Below are 19320 nucleotides of genomic sequence, written 5' to 3' on the forward strand. Positions count from 1 at the left end.
TTCCAGGTACTGCGGTTGCACGCCTCTCTTCATGTTGCTCCAACACATTTCCCGATTTCATCCTCCCATCTTACTTTTGATTAATTATCTTGGGCAAAGATGATAGTTAACTGGATTCCAAGGGCTATCAAAAGACCAACGATGAGCTATATATGTCATCATCTTCAGGCTTTAACAATCCCCTACTGGATGAAGGCCTCCCCACTAATCTTTTAGGGACTGTGGTTTCAAGCCTCCCTTCTCTATGTTGCTTCAATAACTTTTCTCACTTCATGCTCAAATCATATTTTGGTCATTGTCTTGGTTTTTGAATATCTCTTGGAATCCAGTTGAGCTGTCAAGCTGACCTCCGGAAAATGAAGGCCACTGCGTTTTGGTGTCTTACATATTTGGAGGTTGAGGCCTTGCATGTCATGCCCGCCTGGTTTGCATGTTGCCAAGTACTTTTTCCACTTTGTTCAGGCTTTCATTATATAGTTGAACCTGCCAGCACAAGTCTCACTATGCCACTTCTTGAACACTCATGTCCCCCTTTACGTCAATTTGATGCAGTCAGATGAGAATTTGAGGGAAGAATATATATGAATGTAGAGAGAGAGCACAGATATAAAAAAAAATGCCGATCGCGCGTGCACGGGTGGCAAGTGCCGATTGTGCATGCCGTCTCCAAATTCTGTCGCCGTAGGCCCGGGCCTAATGGGAAATCTGCCACTGTCTACAATGTAGATCAATCCGGAGGGCCACAGTCCTAGTTACACTATGGCCTCCATGTGGTTTGAAATGTATTTTGCGTGTCGTTAAGAAGGCAAGTTCATTTTTCCCTAGTCATAATACGCCATAGGTGTTTCTTAACCGTATCAATGCTGACAGCTTGTATCCTCCAGGTTTAGATCTAGACATCTAAGAAGCTTACTTACAAAACGCACCATTTTGAAATGGATTGCACCCTGTAGAATTATAACTAAAGATATATATATATCTGCAAAAAGAGAAGAAAAAACAGGCGGACTCCTAGAGTATTAAAGTATATAACAATTTTATAGGACTGTAACAAATATAAAATGTGCACTCACAAACAGAGCTTTAAAAACAGCATGTATGAGATATACTCAAACCCCAACACTGCAGGATGAATCCAGCTGGAGCTTCTTTGGAAAAGGTAAGGCCTCTCTCTCTCTGCACACACTGGTCACAGTGGAAGCTTGAACACTCTGTATACCGGATATGGGTATTGCACACACTGTGTACTTCCAATATAGTCCCTCCGGCTACAGGCACTCCTCCAGTGGTGGTCCGCTCTCGTTACACCCCGCGGTGTGGATCACAAGTTTGGCACTTGGTCTCTAGTGTTGAGGATACTGCTCCCTGGCTCTTCCTGTGTTCGCACTGTAAAATTGGCAGCAACTGCACCCGCCACTCCAAACGCGTTTCGTCACGAATGACTTCATCAGTGGACCTGATGTGCAGCAAACAGAAAAATATTTATATTAAAATATCATTTTGTCCGTACCTCCTATGAGATGAGTTCATCGGTGACATAATGCACATAGCCTGGTGGCAGATATGGAGAGTCAGATAGCTATAAAGTTTAGACAGAAAGTAGACATAGAAATAGAGGCAGTCAGTTGACATGTTGAAGAGAACGCAAGAATGCTGGAGAAGGTTAGAGGCGGAAGGAATTGATGACATCATAATGTATTAAATGAAAGAGATGCTGTGAAGAGAGGAGTGGAGGACGATAGAGAAAGTAAGTGGGGGAGAGGAGGGAGGAGAGAGAGAGTAAGTGGAGAGAGAAGGAGGGGACAGAAAAAAGTTAAACCAGTCATTATTTTGTGGAGGGCAGGGTTGACGACCCCTTGTATATATCACAAAATACAAACTATACAAACTAATATTCCCATTAAAAAGTCTGCGAACCCTGCAAAATGGAGTTCATCTGAATCTCAAATGTCCCATAAATAAATGACGTTTCTTGCAAACGCAATGAGTTAAATGGATCAGTCAATTTTCCAGATGTAATTGGCTGTCCTGAATGATGTCAAGTACATAAATGTTGAAGTACTAGCTCATTTAATGATGTAGGTATGTAAACAACATTCTTACAAGTATACCATTATTGATTTCTCCAGGTTTTTTTTTTTGTGTAAATCTGGTGAGCTTAAAAGAATTAATTCAAGATGCACAGAGGGTAAATACATATCGATAGTAGAAGGAGGAAAGGAGTTATGAACCCTGGAAGAAGCCAGTCAGTATATCCGACGAAACGTACGTCGGGTGTGAAAGAGGAGGTGGGAATTAACTGCTGGGTGAAAATAGATGAATCAACATAAAATGCACTGGACAACCTGTGACAATGAAAATTTAGCAACCACATCCGAGATGCTTGAGAAATGTCATTACGAGAGTCAGCTGAGATACAGTAGATGCACACATCAATCTTGGAGTGATGCTCCAAGGACCGTGACTAACAGCATCGGGAAATAAGTGGTTGCCTATCACGTGGAGACGTGTCCCAGATGGGACTCCAAATCTGGGGAAGCTCAAGTGTATGTAAACAGAGCGATTAAGAGTCTGCAATGGAGGCCAAAGGCATCATCCAGCCTATGAAGAAAACGTCCATCTTGAATTTGTTTAAATATACGTGCTGAGCTTCTTGAATGTGTTCTTTAAGGGGTAGATCCTCAGAAGTCCGTACAATCTGGGCTACTATAGTGACGTTACCTAATAGATAACGTTGGTTAGTTTCCCTGAGTTTAACAGGTATCTTCAAAGCTAAATACATGCAAAAACAACGCTCTTTAGCATACGCTTAGCGCGAGGTTAAGTTGGCACTGCCTTATGTTCGTTTTAAATAACATGGCGTTAAACCTGTTTTACCCAAAGGTGGCATGACTTCTATCAGGTCCCTAAATAGTTGTTTAATTAAAGTTTAAAAAAAAAAAGGGAATACAGGAGAGGAAAAGAACCCTGTAAAGTACAATACGATAGTTAAATCATAACTATGCTCTTACACTTATCCAGACCCTGTAAAATACCTATTTCCACCCACTGGAATGTTAGTGAGCCAGGAGGACAAAGGACTTTGTATTCGCAGCTGTATTCAATCCCTTCAGTGTACTTCTGCTTCGCCCCAAAGGTGGGCAGCCTTTGGCGCAGTCGAAGGGCAGCTAAAGGCTGTGAGCCGTTTGCTGATGTTTGGTGATGTTAAAGCTTCTTTTTTCAATCTGAAACTCACCAGCCCTTTATCCCCAACACCCAATTTTCCAACTCTTATCTGTCCATGAAATGTCTGTGAATTGACTGTATAACCTCTGTTCTTTTAATGTAAGCATGTATTGTTATAACTCTGTGCCCAGGACATACTTGAAAACGAGAGTTAACTCTCAATGTATTACTTTCCTGGTAAGGCATTTTAATAAATCAATAAAATATTTCCGGGCCTGGACGTGAGTTAACTTAAACGATGACAAAACAAATGTAACGTTAATTCCCTGTGTTAACTGTAATGGAGCTATTTGGATATGCACTGTTAGGCCTCGGGCGTGGTGCTCGGCACTGAGCCCCTGCAGCCGCAATGAGAGCGGCTTTCGCAGGGGCTCGCGCACGTGTCCGCACGCTTGGGGAAGCGTGTGTCTGACGGAGGTTTGAAATGTGGCGCTCGCCGGACCGGTCACGTGAGCGGTTCGCGGTTCAATGAGGGTGAACCAGCTCCGTGACGTCACTGGCCCGCCTCCAGATCCGCCCCTGACACGCCCACGGACGGCGCGCTGTGTAAGGCCAGGGAAAGCACCGCTTTCCCTGAGCCTCAGCGTGCCTCAGCCCGGATCAAAGCACTATGTCCCAGGCCTTAGAGGGCTCGTCTTTATGGCTGAAAACGGCACCTAATGCATCGTTACTGAGCTTTGAAGATCTCCCACCCCCGTTACAATTTAACGATACTTCAGCTGAACATATCATTTGTATGTATGTATGTCTTTATTTATATAGCGCTATTAATGTACATAGCGCTCCACAGCAGTAATATACGTGACAATCATATAAATAATAAATAACACACAAAAGAAAGAAGTGCTTCAAACATAAAAGTAACATTTAGGAAAAGGAGTCCCTGCTCCGAAGAGCTTACAATCTAATTTAACGGACTTCAGAGGAACTATCCCTATGTGTGTTAAGCTGACCAGTTGCACACAAAATAACGGAGAGAGATCAGGAACATCAAGCCTGTAAGTATGTTTACATACATACATCATTAAATGAGATATTCAACACTTCCCTCTCCTATTTCGGGGTCTGGGTGGGAGTAACCCCACAGTTAGGTATGATATAACTAACATAGCGTTATTTCCCTCTCCTATTTCGGGGTCTGGATGGGAGTAACCCCACAGTTAGGTATGATATAACTAACATAGCGTTATTTCCCTCTCCTATTTCGGGGTCTGGATGGGAGTAACCCCACAGTTAGGTATGATATAACTAACATAGCGTTATTTCCCTCATTTGCATGTAATTTCCCAGAATCCCTTGCTGCAGTGGGAGCACTGTATGCTATGTGATAATGGTTGAAAGGCAGGGTTGCAGACCTGTCTAAGGCCTCGGCCATGTTTACCGCTTGCTGGCGGAAGCGTGCTGAGGCGCGCTCCTGCTCAGCACTGAGCCCCTACAGCCATAATTAGTGGCTTTAGTAGGGGCTCGCCTGTGCTTCCGCGCGCTTGCGGAAGCGCAGGTCTTAGGGGAATTTAAAATTCCCCCGCTTGCCGGCGCGACAGGCTGGTCACGTGAGCGGTTCGCCCCCGGCCAGTGACGCGCCCGCCCCCTGACGGCACGTGAAGGTAAGCAACCGCAAGGCCAGGGAAAGCACCCGCTTTCCCTGCGCCTCAGCGCGCCAGCAGGGAGCATGGCCGAGGCCTAAGACATGTGAATGTGCTCACAAGTGATATTCTTTCATATATATTTAAAATGGCAGTAATATAGCCGGAAATAAATGACAACGAGCTGCTGACTGTCAAAACAAAATAGGCTACAAGAGAACATATTTCTGGATGAAGTTCATAATGGGAGCTGTAGGTGGCGCACATAATCAGGAAAAAAGGCGCCATTTACAAAAGAGAGAGGGGGCGGTGACACCAGCTTCAGACTGCGCCTCCTGCACACGGGCATCGGCTGGCTGAGCCCTCTCTCCTCATCTTCCCCATCCACCGCACCCAAATATTCAGCACGGGAGGCGGCAGAGGGACCACAAGCGCGATTCGCTAACTGAGGTAAAAAAAAAAAAATGGCGGGGAGAGGCGGTTGAGATCGAATTCCGCAAAACGGTCGTAGCTCGCACATCCGGCGGGAAAACAAACACGGTCGCGACCGTTGGGTGGCTCGCGCTGGCACACGCCTCCTTTGCCTGCTGATTGGGTGGGCGGCGGTGACAAGCCGGCCGCGAGCCCGGGGGGTGTGAGCTGCTACCATGGTTACAAGGAGGTAGGGGGGCCTGAGCAGAGCAGGGGAGGGGACACACACACGTTGTCTAACTGTAAAGGGTGTGTGGTTAATGTGCGGACGCAGCCATAAAAGGGGCGGGGTTTAGGGCGTTGCTACCTAGTAGTTGGGGGTGTATGGTGGCTATAGAAGTGCGAAGGGGGCGGGGGCAACATCAATGTTTATCATAAGGGGCGGAGTTAGTATGTGAATTATTATATAAAGGGTGGGGTTATGCTAATTACCACTGGGGGCGTGGTTACAAGCGAATTTGTATGTGTAATCTGGTTTCATTTATAGTAGTGACAAGCGGTTTATCAGTGTATCGCTGTCATTTCAATATTTCTGCAATTACACCCATAAAAGTGTGTGTGTATGTGTGTATATCTATAATACTGAGTTAAGTTATGGTGAGTAGTATAGGGAACCATGTTAAAAATGGTTATTGAGGCAAAAAGTGACACTGTGCTCATTTGCATGTCATTTCCCAGAATCCCTTGCTGCAGTGGAAGTGCTGTATGCTGGGTGATAATGGGGAAAGGCGGGGTTGCAGACCTGCCTAAGACATGCAGATGAGCATACAGTTGTATTTGCATATTTGTATATATATATATATATATATATTAATAATAATAAAAAATAATCATAATAATTATAACCGTTTACATCTGTAAACGTTTCCACCCTGCTCCCCGAGATACCGCCGTAGTGGGTGTTGGTAGCAGCTCAGGCTGGGCTAGTTGTTTTTTTTCTTCTCAAAATGGCGGCGTAACTGTCCCGCGGGCCATTAAAAAGCCGTGACGTCATCCACTGTGACCCAACATCCCGATTATTGTTTTAGCCCGGGACATTGCCCGGATTTTCATTAAAAATACCGCTGACACAACAATGTTCTCCAAATGTCACTGGTTCTTAGCTTTTCCCTGGTTGGACTCGCTTTAAAAACGCTTAAACCCGTAATAACAGGCACTGCGTGGTTTTTAGGCGATCGATCATAGCAACTGGAGTTGGGAGTCACTGGTTTGGACCATAAGGTTCCTTGGATTTCAGCCACCTCGGTTGACCTGTCGAACGAGAGGATCGGGTGACCCGCGACGAGGGTGCAGATTTTCACGTCACCTCTATTCTTCTAGTTCTCAACAGGACTCGTGTTTTGCTCTTGACTTTTTTGCTTGGACCTTGACCCCCCATTTTGAATTTCGTTTGTGGTCACTCTGCACCGATCATCCCTGCCCCCTAGAGAACCACATCGTCCAAACCATGTACGTGTATGTTTGGCAGTGGTGGATTTTCCATTAGGCCCAATAGGCTCGGGCCTAATGTCTGCCCCCTAAGGCTGCGGTCCCAGTCACTGCTACAGCGCACAGCTCGGCGTGCGCTGTGCATGTAAGCACCGCCCCTCAATGGGGCTGGGCCCAGTACTCGCCTTCCCGCTGAAGGTGCAGCCGCGCTGTACTCGCAGTTTTTTTTTAACTCAATGGAATTGAGTTCAGAACTGGCGACGGAGGCGTGGCCACGCCCCCACCGCCGGTTCACCCAATGAGGGCGAACTAGCCGCGTGAGGTCATGACCACGCCCCCGCAAAACCCCGACCACGCCCTCTCCCGTCGCAATCTCCCTCTCTCCCTAAAGACCGCAGATCGCGAGTAGCACTGTGCACGCCCAACTTGTAGCTTGAAGACAGGTCTATCTGTAGTAAAAAGGCAAAGCAGTTCGAGGTGCGCTTTCCTTTTTTTGAAGGCCGTTGACACGGGGGCACCTTCCAGTCTCCACTAGCAACTTCCAACTTGTGTATTAAACGGGACAGGACAAGCCTGTTCGCTCCCCTCCAGCCCCTTTGCTACAACTCCCCCACTGCCTCTACATTTGATCCTGGGTCACATTTGTTACATGTTGGTTCATAGGCAAGTTACCGGATTTGGAGTAATATCAAATATTCAAGTCCGGGATCATTTGCGTTAACGGTGATCATAACATGGTCTCATTTGAAATAAAGATTTGATAAATAGATTATGTTACATACTAGAGGAGGTTGAAAAAAGACGTGCGTCCATCAAGTTCAACCTGTGATGCATTTAGACGACAGATACTTTATCCTATATTTGTACTTCCAGTATATTGATCCAGAGGAAGGCAAACCGAAACCCCAGTGACAATCATCTAATGATATCTCAATGGGGGAAATAAATTCCTTCTTGACTCCAATTATTGGCAATCAGATGACTCCCTGGGACAACATCCTTCCCACATTTTACTTATTCGGTATATCCCTGTATACCTTTCCTTTCTAAAAAGATGTCCAATCTTTTGGGTTCAACAAAGGCTTTACATTTTAGAGGGGCCTGTTCTCGTAGCGCCGAAGCTGCCCGGGCCAAACCGAATGGTTTGGCAGACGCGGAAGTCGCGGAATGACGTGAGAAAGAAACCCCCAATTCTCTACTGCAAATCGCTTCTTGTAAACCGCGTCTATAAAAAGCGACAAGCCGCACGGTTCAACAGCCAAACCGCTCGTGTTGTACGTGCTTTAGAAGGAGGATGACCTGAGGTGCTGCTAACTCCCGTCTGCAGTCTGATTTTATGGGGTTTTGCTCTATCAGCCAAACCTCATATTTCAGGCTCTGGCTGCAACGCGCAATATTAATCTCTTCCCACCCCCCCTACGAGGTGGCTTGAAAAAAAGGCGAGGTTTTTAAAAGCGGTTTGCGTGACTGAGCTATGAGAATTGGAGTTTGTGAGAGAAAAAAAACAACACATTTGCAAATTGGAGCTCGAGTGAAACTGCTTCTATATATACTACTAGCTGAGAGACCCGGCGTTGCCCGGGATGTAAATGCGTAATAGGTAGTATTATTTATAAATCGTGGAACAATACGTGAGTATTTGTTGTAAAGGTTGGATAATAATGTTGAAAAAAAAGATGGAATAAAATGTAATACGATGTTGTTTAAAAATGGTTTATTGTAACCACACCACAGTACAATGTATATTTTGGTGACATAACAGATGTAAAAATGTGAGGCGTGTGTCCTGCTAGGGTGTGAGGCGGCAGGTGGCGCGTGGGTTGTGAGTGCTGTCTGCGAGTGGGGGTCCTGCTAGGGTGTGAGGCGGCAGGTGGTGCGTGGGTTGTGAGTGCTGTCTGTGAGTGGGGGTCCTGCTAGGGTGTGAGGCGGCGGGTGGCACATGGGTTGTGAGTGCTGTCTGTAAGTGGGGTCCTGCTAGGGTGTGAGGCTGCAGGTGTCGCGTGGGTTGTGAGTGCTCTCTGTGAGTGGGGGTCCTGCTAGGGTGTGAGGCGGCGGGTGGCGCGTGGGTTGTGAGTGCTGTCTGTGAGTGGGGGTCCTGCTAGGGTGTGAGGCGGCGGGTGGCGCGTGGGTTGTGAGTGCTGTCTGTGAGTGGGGGTCCTGCTAGGGTGTGAGGCGGCGGGTGGCGCGTGGGTTGTGAGTGCTCTCTGTGAGTGGGGGTCCTGCTAGGGTGTGAGGCGGTGGGTCAGTGATGTCGGTGCGTAGGGGCGGGAGGCAGCAGGTGTGTGTGGCGGCAGGTATGTGTCGAGTGTGGCGGGAGTCTGTTGAGTGCATGCAGCGGCTGTGAGGCGGTGGGTGAAAGCAAAAGGCGGGCGGAGTAAGGGCGGGTGAAAGGCAGAGGCGGGTGGGCGCGAAAGCAGAGGCGGGGAGGCAGGAAGGCGGGCAGGAAGGCGAAGATTGGTGGGAAGGGGTGGGAGGGGGGGGAAGGGTGTGGGAGGGGGGGGAAGGGTGTGGGAGGGGGGGGGAAGGGTGTGGGAGGGGGGGGGAAGGGTGTGGGAGGGGGGGGGAAGGGTGTGGGAGGGGGGGGGGAAGGGTGTGGGAGGGGGGGGAAGGGTGTGGGAGGGGGGGGAAGGGTGTGGGAGGGGGGGAAGGGTGTGGGAGGGGGGGGAAGGGTGTGGGAGAGGGGAAGGCGGTGGAAGGGGGTGGAGGGGGGTGGGGGGGGAGGGAAAGGGGAGGAGGGGGGAGGGAAAGGGGAGGAGGGGGGAGGGAAAGGGGAGGAGGGGGGAGGGAAAGGGGAGGAGGGGGAGGGAAAGAAGAGGGGGAGGGAAAGGGGAGCGGGGGGGGAGGGAAAGGGGAGCGGGGGGGGAGGGAAAGGGGAGCGGGGGGGGGGGGGAGAAAGGGGAGCGGGGGGGGAGAAAGGGGAGCGGGGGGGGAGAAAGGGGACGGGGGGGACAGTGGAAAGGACAGTGGACAGGAGGGGATGGGAGGGGGGGAGAGTGGACAGGAGGGGGGGGGAGAGTGGACGGGGGGGACACAGGTGAAAGGACAGTGGACAGGAGGGGATGGGAGGAGGGGAGAGTGGACAGGAGGGGGGGGGAGAGTGGACAGGAGGGGGGGAGAGTGGACAGGAGGGGGGGGGAGAGTGGACAGGAGGGGGGGGGAGAGTGGACAGGAGGGGGGGGAGAGTGGACAGGGGGGGGGAGAGTGGACAGGGGGGGGGAGAGTGGACAGGAGGGTGGGTGACAGTGGACAGGAGGGTGGGTGACAGTGGACAGGAGGGGGGTGACAGTGGACAGGAGGGGGGGGAGAGTGGACAGGGGGGGGGAGAGTGGACAGGAGGGTGGGTGACAGTGGACAGGAGGGGGGTGACAGTGGACAGGAGGGGGGGAGAGTGGACAGGAGGGGGGGTGACAGTGGACAGGAGGGTGGGGGGCAGTGGACAGGAGGGGGGGGCAGTGGACAGGAGGGGGGTTGGTTTGCTTTAAATTGACGGGTCCCTCCTCTCCACTCCCCCTGTATCTTTCTCCGCTCCTGACCCCCCGCCCCATGTGTAGCTCCAGTCCCCACTCTACAGTGTCTGAGACACAGTGTAACACACGCGCACACGCACACAGACACACACACACACACACTCACCTCTCCTTCTGGCCGCCGCCATGTTAGTTAGTCCGCGAGGGAGGAAGGGGTCCTTCCGTCCGCCACCATCTTAGGTGCCGCGTGGCAGCGGTAGGCTGCCCTGGCCAATGCCTGTCCCCGCGCCGGGGAGGTGAGCGGAGGTGAGCGGGAGGTGAGCGGAGGTGAGCGGGAGGTGAGTGGAGGGAGCGGGAGGTGAGTGGAGGCAGCGGCAGGCTGCCCTGCCCACTGCCTGTCCCCGCGCCGGGGAGGTGAGTGGAGCGGGAGGTGAGTGGAGGGAGCGTGAGGTGAGTGGAGGCAGCGGCAGGCTGCCCTGGCCACTGCCTGTCCCCGCGCCGGGGAGGGAGGTGAGTGGAGAGGGAGGTGAGTGGAGAGGGAGGTGGAGGGAGGTGAGTGGAGAGGGAGGTGAGTGTGATGGGGGGGGAGAGGACAGAGAGAGAGGTGTGTGTGTCCCTGTGTGTCCCTTGGCCCGTCACTCCACCTCAGGCTAATGAGAGGTGTGCGGGGGCGGGCGGGCCAAGGGACCAATGAGATTGCCGCTAGGGACGCAGACATACAGTGCTTTCAGAAATTTATAGTAGATATATTTCCTTACAATACTTGTGTGCGCACAATATTTCTAACGTACAATCACAATTATATTTATTTAAAGATTGTCTATGCTACATTCATAATAGTATATTTATGTACTGTTTTCTTATGTTAGACAAATATTCTTAAGAGATTTTATAAATATACTATTTATTTTGCTATGTACAGTCATGTGAAAAAGAAAGTGCACCCTCTTTGAATTCCATGGTTTTACACATCAGGACATAATAACAATCATCTGTTCCTTAGCAGGTCTAAAAATTAGGTAAATACAACCTCAGATGAACAACAACACATGACATATTACACCGTCATGATTTATTTAACAAAAATAAAGCCAAAATGGAGAAGCCATGTGTGAAAAACTAAGTACACCCTTACTGCTTCCATAGGAATTAAGATGCTAAGTAGCAGACAGGTGCTGCTAATCAAATGCCCTTGATTAATTGATCATCAGCAAGTGTGACCACCTCTATAAATGCTGAAGTTTTAGCAGTTTGATGGCCTGGAGCATACAGGTGTGTGTTAACACAATGCCAAGGAGGAAAGACATCAGCAATGATCTTAGAGGAGCAATAATTGCTGCCCATCAATCTGTGAAGGGTTTTAAGGCCATTTCCAAACAATTTAAAGTCCATCATTCTACAGTGAGAAAGATTATTCAAAAGTGGAAAACATTCAAGACAGTTGCCAATCTTCCCAGGAGTGGACATCCCAGCAAATTCACCCCAAGGTCAGACCGTGCAATGCTCAGAGAAATTGCAAAATATACATCTCAGACTCTACAGGCCTCAGTTAGCATGTTAAATGTTAAAGTTCATGACCGTACAATTAGAAAAAGACTGAACAAGTATGGTTTGTTTGGAAGGGTTGCCAGGAGAAAGCCTCTTCTCTCTAAAAACAACGTGGCAGCACGGCTTAGGTTTGCAAAGTTGCATCTGAACAAACCACAAGACTTCTGGAACAATGTCCTTTGGACAGACGAGACCAAAGTGGAGATGTTTGGCCATAATGCACAGCGCTACGTTGGCGAAAACCAAACACAGCATATCAGCACACAAACCTCATACCAACTGTCAAGCACGGTGGTGGGGGCCAGTCACCCCGCCTGCCTCTCCCACAGCATCCCCTTCCCCCTCCATGCTGTTCCTTGTCACCGTTTTATTACCCTTCCAATGTCTTCAAACATCCCTTTCTTACCCTACCTGTTCTACGTCTGCTTTTTTTTTTCTCCTTTCCTAACCTCTGGTTTAGCCACAGATTCCTGTGTTAATCAGTATTGCCGACATGAGGAAGAGAGGAGAACTCTCGAAAGCTTGTCCTATGATATAAATTGTTAGGCCAAATAAAAAAGGTAGAAGAACTGAAGAACTAATTTATTCGGCACTATCGCAACTGGACTAACACGGCTATTTCCGTTATATTTTGTAAATAATAAATACTGTAAATAATATATTTATTGAATCTATTTACTATACAGTTATGTCTAACTTAGGAAATATATAGATGTCATTTCTATTATAGTGTTTTGTGTGTAATTCTCTCTCTCTCCCTCTCTTTCTTTCTCTCTCTTTCTCTCTCCTTCTTCCTTTTTTTTAAAAATTTTTTTGTCGTCTTGTTTGCGTTTCACCCCAGCAGCTCAAGCTTGCCCCAGCTTCATCCAACTTCTCCGGCGGGGCGCCATCTTTGTCACCTCCCGGGCGCCATGTTGCACGAGCAGATCCAAGAGTCCATGGCCATGAGCCATGATGTCATCAAGTTAATGGTGTCGGACGCCTCGACCCGGGTCCTGAAGAAGATCCTGGACCGGCGGGAGGCCATGATCGACTCGCTGACAGACACGGAGGCACAGGCCACGCTCCTCGTTAGAGGTGCCCGCTTTCATTACGTGCTACACCTTTTATACATTGACAGATAATTTATTTTTCTAGCGGTGGGTGCAGATATCCTTTCTAAAAACGTAGACACATGAATGAAAATATGTTTTAATGTTGGTGCGTATATAAAAAATCTATATACACACTGATGTCATGAAAAAATATAAGTTTAATTCTGTGTGTCTGTCTGTATCTATCCATACACGTGTGTGTGTGTGTGTGTGTGTGTGTGTGTGTGTGTGTGTGTGTGTGTGTGTGTGTGTGTGTGTGTGTGTGTTTGTATACACACACGCACACACATATTTCGGTTACCCTCTGGAGCCTTTCTAATCAGCAATTAAAAGAATACTTTTTTGGTGTTCGAGACCTTTTTATCTCTTTTCTATACAGCACTTGTGTGGTGCCTTGATTGGTATGTACCGCAGTGAGAGCGGCTTTAGCAGGGGCTCGCGCACGCTTCCGCTTCCCGCCCCCCCCCCCCCCTCCGACACGCCCCCGGACAGCTCGCAAACTAAGGCCAGGGAAAGCACCCGTTTTCCCTCAGCCTCCTCGCGCCTCCGCACGGCTGAAGTCTCTATAGACTCAGCCTTAGTGTGGGACCCGACCCCCTCCTTGTTGCTTCAGACCATCATCGGTATTAAGCCGAGTACTCTGGGACCCTACGGGAATCCTGGTGGGTCTTTCTGACTTGACCCAATATCTTTTGCCTGTTTGAGATTTGCGACTTCCACGCAGACTGATGAGGAATATCCGCGCCGATCAGTGGTTAGAGCTGATCCGCCGGTATCCGGGAACCCTCTATCCTGGGGCCCTCTGTGGTGTGCCGTATTCCTTTCCATTAACTATTCAGGACTCTATTCCTTCTTTTGGGGATCCTAACTTTTAAAGGGTACTGTCTCCCTCTGCAACATAATAAACAGGGGGGCCTGGTCTATGCTATTACTTTATAAACTTACTTATCTACTCTCCCCGAGGCTCCTCTCCTCTTAACCTCCAGGAATTTAACCTAGAATATGCCCTCCTCCTTATACCCTCCCCCCCCCCTTCTGCGTGACGTCTGGATCCCCATAACAACCCAGGGAGGGGCCCGATATACGATAGCCATGTTAGTAACCCTTTAGGAGGGGGGGTTGTATGCTCAACCCCCTTATAACGCTGTGCTTGGGGTCCAAAGAATCACATCGCGTTATAAGCGGATCGCGTTAGAAATAATGTACAATTGTATGCTTTGTACAATAATGTTTTTAAGATACTAATAATCGTGTTGTAACGTATTCATAAATATGAAAATTGGGAGCCACGCTCACATCGCGCTACAAGCGGATCCGCGTTGTAACGGATCGCGTTATAACGGGGTTGAGCTGCATGTATGTATGTTGAATATACTAAAATGGTTTCTAAGATACAAAGGTTCTCTGACGGGTAATACAAATGTCTTATAAAATTTATAACCCACAATGTGCATGGGTTCAACAGCCCAAGGAGACGCACTATATAGTGTTTACAGATAACCAAAAACTGAACACGGATATATTATTTTTTTAGAAGAAATACCTTTCAGTATTAAATCAAGGCCAAACCACCCAGAAAACACTTTTTTTCACAAGTGCTCACATCATCCGCCCAAAATGGGGTTGCAATAGTTTTTTTTTTTTTTTTTTCAAAATATTTTTATTAGGCAGATATAAAATATACATACAGGGGTCAATATACACAGCCTAATAAAGAAACATCTTTGTGTTTTTTTGGGGGGAGAAGAGTGGCCAAACCTGTTGCCAAAAGGCAGTGGCCTTCCGAGAAAGGAGAGGCCAGGGAAATAGGAAGAAGGGGGAGAAAGAGGGTGAGGGGGGTGTCTCACTACATGGTCCACTGGTCCCTGGTCACTACATGTCATGACTAGTCTACATGTCATGACTATGGTCCTTGGTCACTACATGTCCACCTTGGACGGGCTCTTGCTAAGCTCTGATTGTCACAGGCTTCCTTTTCCCGGCGTTCTATCTTCTGGGCTATACCTTGGTGAATTAGACGCGTTCTATAAAGTTATCAATGGTTCCCAGATTCTATAGAAAGCTGTTGTGTTTTGCTTAAGGAGCGCAGTTAGTTTTTCCATAAGCATCACCTCGTTTATTGTTTGTTTTTTTTTAACATTCCTTTGGAGCTACTTTCTTCCAGTTAGACAAATATTCTTAAGAGATTTTATAAATATACTATTTATTTTGCTCTGTACAGTCATGTGAAAAAGAAAGTACACCCTCTTTGAATTCCATGGTTTTACACATCAGGACATAATAACAATCATCTGTTCCTTAGCAGGTCTAAAAATGAGGTCAATACAACCTCAGATGAACAGCAACACGTGACATATTACACCGTCATGATTTATTTAACAAAAATAAAGCCAAAATGGAGAAGCCATGTGTGAAAAACTAAGTACACCCTTACTGCTTCCATAGGAATTAAGATGCTAAGTAGCAGACAGGTGCTGCTAATCAAATGCCCTTGATTAATTGATCATCAGCAAGTGTGACCACCTCTATAAATGCTGAAGTTTTAGCAGTTTGATGGCCTGGAGCATACAGGTGTGTGTTAACACAATGCCAAGGAGGAAAGACATCAGCAATGATCTTAGAGAAGCAATAATTGCTGCCCATCAATCTGGGAAGGGTTTTAAGGCCATTTCCAAACAATTTAAAGTCCATCATTCTACAGTGAGAAAGATTATTCAAAAGTGGAAAACATTCAAGACAGTTGCCAATCTTCCCAGGAGTGGACATCCCAGCAAATTCACCCCCAAGGTCAGACCGTGCAATGCTCAGAGAAATTGCAAAATATCCAAGATTTACATCTCAGACTCTACAGGCCTCAGTTAGCATGTTAAATGTTAAAGTTCATGACCGTACAATTAGAAAAAGACTGAACAAGTATGGTTTGTTTGGAAGGGTTGCCAGGAGAAAGCCTCTTCTCTCTAAAAAGAACATGGCAGCACGGCTTAGGTTTGCAAAGTTGCATCTGAACAAACCACAAGACTTCTGGAACAATGTCCTTTGGACAGACGAGACCAAAGTGGAGATGTTTGGCCATAATGCACAGCGCTACGTTGGCGAAAACCATGCCGCTGGGGAGGGGGAAGAGGTGATGCCGCTGGGGAGGGGGAAGAGGTGATGCCGCTGGGGAGGGGGAAGAGGTGATGCCGCTGGGGAGGGGGAAGAGGTGATGCCGCTGGGGACGGGGAAGAGGTGATGCCGCTGGGGAGGGGGAAGAGGTGATGCCGCTGGGGAGGGGGAAGAGGTGATGCCGCTGGGGAGGGGGAAGAGGTGATGCCGCTGGGGAGGGGGAAGAGGTGATGCCGCTGGGGAGGGGGAAGAGGTGATGCCGCTGGGGAGGGGGAAGAGGTGATGCCGCTGGGGAGGGGGAAGAGGTGATGCCGCTGGGGAGGGGAAGAGGTGATGCCGCTGGGGAGGGGGAAGAGGTGATGCCGCTGGGGAGGGGGAATAGGTGATGCCGCTGGGGAGGGGGAAGAGGTGATGCCGCTGGGGAGGGGGGAGAGGTGATGCCGCTGGGGAGGGGGAAGAGGTGATGCCGCTGGGGAGGGGGAAGAGGTGATGCCGCTGGGGAGCGGGGAGAGGTGATTTGGAGCGGGGAGAGGTGATTTGGAGCGGGGAAAGGTGATTTGGAGCGGGGAAAGGTGATTTGGAGCGGGGAAAGGTGATTTGGAGCGGGGAAAGGTGATTTGGAGCGGGGAGAGGTGATTTGGAGCGGTGAGGGGGGAGAGGTGATGCCGCTGGGGAGGGGGGAGAGGTGATTTGGGGAGGGGGAGAGGTGATGCCGCTGGGGAGGGGGGAGAGGTGATTTGGGGAGGGGGGAGAGGTGATTTGGAGCGGGGGGAGAGGTGATTTGGAGCGGGGAGAGAGGTGTGTGTGTGTGTGTTTTATTTTTTTGAACCTTTGGCCCGTCACTCCGCCTCAGGCCAATGAGAGGTGTGGGGGGCGGGCCAAGGGGGTGGTGTGAGTGTGTGAGGCCAATGAGAGGTGTGCGGGGGCGGGCGGCCCAAGGGACCAATGAGATTGCCGCTAGGGACACCGGACATCCAGACAGGCAGGCAAACATACAGTGCTTTCACTAATATAGTATAAGACTTATCTACTCTCCCCGAGGCTCCTCTCCTCTTAACCTCCAGGAATTTAACCTAGAATATGCCCTCCTCCTTATACCCTCCCCCCCCCCTTCTGCGTGACGTCTGGATCCCCATAACAACCCAGGGTGGGGCCCGATATACGATAGCCATGTTAGTAACCCTTTAGGAGGGGGGTTTGTATGCTCAACCCCCTTATAACGCTGTGCTTGGGTCCAAAGAATCACATCGCGTTATAAGCGGATCGCGTTAGAAATAATGTACAATTGTATGCTTTGTACAATAATGTTTTTAAGATACTAATAATCGTGTTGTAACGTATTCATAAATATGAAAATTGGGAGCCACGCTCACATCGCGCTACAAGCGATCCGCGTTGTAACGGATCGCGTTATAACGGGGTTGAGCTGCATGTATGTATGTTGAATATACTAAAATGGTTTCTAAGATACAAAGGTTCTCTGACGGGTAATACAAATGTCTTATAAAATTTATAACCCACAATGTGCATGGGTTCAACAGCCCAAGGAGACGCACTATATAGTGTTTACAGATAACCAAAAACTGAACACGGATATATTATTTTTTTAGAAGAAATACCTTTCAGTATTAAATCAAGGCCAAACCACCCAGAAAACACTTTTTTTCACAAGTGCTCACATCATCCGCCCAAAATGGGGTTGCAATAGTTTTTTGTTTTTTTTCAAAATATTTTTATTAGGCAGATATAAAATATACATACAGGGGTCAATATACACAGCCTAATAAAGAAACATCTTTGTGTTTTTTGGGGGAAAAGAGTGGCCAAACCTGTTGCCAAAAGGCAGTGGCCTTCCGAGAAAGGAGAGGCCAGGGAAATAGGAAGAAGGGGGAGAAAGAGGGTGAGGGGGTGTCTCACTACATGGTCCACTGGTCCCTGGTCACTACATGTCATGACTAGTCTACATGTCATGACTATGGTCCCTGGTCACTACATGTCCACCTTGGACGGGCTCTTGCTAAGCTCTGATTGTCACAGGCTTCCTTTTCCCGGCGTTCTATCTTCTGGGCTATACCTTGGTGAATTAGACGCGTTCTATAAAGTTATCCATGGTTCCCAGATTCTATAGAAAGCTGTTGTGTTTTGCTTAAGGAGCGCAGTTAGTTTTTCCATAAGCATCACCTCGTTTATTGTTTGGTTTTTTTTAGCATTCCTTTGGAGCTACTTTCTTCCAGGAGGCCGCTACCTCACACCTCGCCGCTGTGAGAATAAAGGAGATCAATTTCCTTACTGGTTGGTCAATTTCTTTCATTGGCCTAGCCAGTAGGAAGGTCAGTGGATCAATAGGTAAATCGAGGTTGGTAACCTCTCTTAATAAAATTTGAACCATGTCCCAATATTTCTTAATTTCTGGACATGACCACCAGATGTGGGCTATGTCCCCCTTTTTGTCCACAGCCTCTCCAACAGAGATCAGATGCCAGAGGATAGATTTGCTTTAGTCTCACTGGAGTGAGATACCAGTAAAACCAGTATTTTATAAATATTTTCTTTGGTTGTGGTGCAAATGGAAGTTCCTGAGGCTGCTTCCCAAATATCGTCCCAATCCTCTCTGTTGATATTTATATTCAGGTCCGCGGCCCATTTCAGCATATAGTCATGAGTTGGAGGGTCCGCTGATGTCTCCAATTCAGTGTAGATTTTTGATATCAGTCCTTTTTGGTGAGGGCTATCTTTGCATTGTCTCTCGAACTTAGTGAGAGAGGGAAATTCTGGATTCGGGGATATTTTTTGGGTGAAATTTCTAATTTGGAGGTATTTGAATGTTTCCAAATGTGGTATATCATATTTTAGCACGTAAATTTTGGTAGCTCAAGAGTTTCCCTAGGCTCAGAATGTCTCCGATCGTCCTGATCCCCTTCAATTTAAATTGAGCATATAATTTTAGTCGCACATCCGGGAGGAAATTTAGGATTGTTAAAGATTGGCGTGAGTTGCGAGCTGGTGGAAGTAAGTCCGAATCTAGTCTTAGCTTTCGACCAGACCTCCCCCCATGTGTGTTTCATCGCTCCCAGCTTAAATTTGTGCAGGTGCATATCTCCTGTATCCAAGCTCCAAAGGCATGCTGGCAGAGAAGGCATTTTAGCATATTGCGATTCTATTTCGAGTCAGCAACGTTGGTCTGGGTCCGCGTTCCACATGGCCGCTTGTTTTAGTTGGGCTGCCTGATAATATTTAGAAATATCTGGGACACCCATACCCCCCCTTGCTCTTGATGCCATCAGTACCGATCTTGCGACTCTGGGTCTTTTGCCCCGCCAAATAAAATTAAATAGTCTATTTTGGATGTTTTTTAGTTCAGAACCAGGAACGTGGACTGGAAGTGTTTGAAAGAAATAT

The 19320-nt window shown here is 48.1% G+C and overlaps 1 protein-coding gene and 1 long non-coding RNA gene across 7 annotated transcripts in view; one reads left to right on the plus strand and one right to left on the minus strand.

Moving 5' to 3' along the window:
* Positions 1-1019: 1019 nt before the first annotated feature.
* Positions 1020-5641, minus strand: LOC142470752 (uncharacterized). Its single transcript, XR_012789324.1, has 2 exons — positions 5101-5641; positions 1020-1456 (listed from the first exon to the last, which is right to left on the minus strand). It is a non-coding gene; the product is annotated as an uncharacterized LOC142470752 (long non-coding RNA).
* Positions 5099-19320, plus strand: part of SPC24 (SPC24 component of NDC80 kinetochore complex) — a 29303-nt gene continuing 15081 nt past the window's right edge. The window contains exons 1-2 of one of the 6 annotated variants that reach the window (XM_075577439.1): positions 5099-5258; positions 12564-12799. In XM_075577439.1, the coding sequence (XP_075433554.1) occupies positions 12634-12799 (166 nt within the window). In that variant the 5' untranslated portion in view covers positions 5099-5258; positions 12564-12633. Of the gene's footprint in view, positions 5259-5371; positions 5470-5776; positions 5877-12563; positions 12800-19320 lie in introns of those variants that run through there. The other 5 variants (XM_075577440.1, XM_075577437.1, XM_075577438.1 and 2 more) reach the window with 5 other exon arrangements.

This window comes from Ascaphus truei, chromosome 20, assembly GCF_040206685.1.
Source record: "Ascaphus truei isolate aAscTru1 chromosome 20, aAscTru1.hap1, whole genome shotgun sequence".
Taxonomy (NCBI): Eukaryota; Metazoa; Chordata; class Amphibia; order Anura; family Ascaphidae; genus Ascaphus; species Ascaphus truei.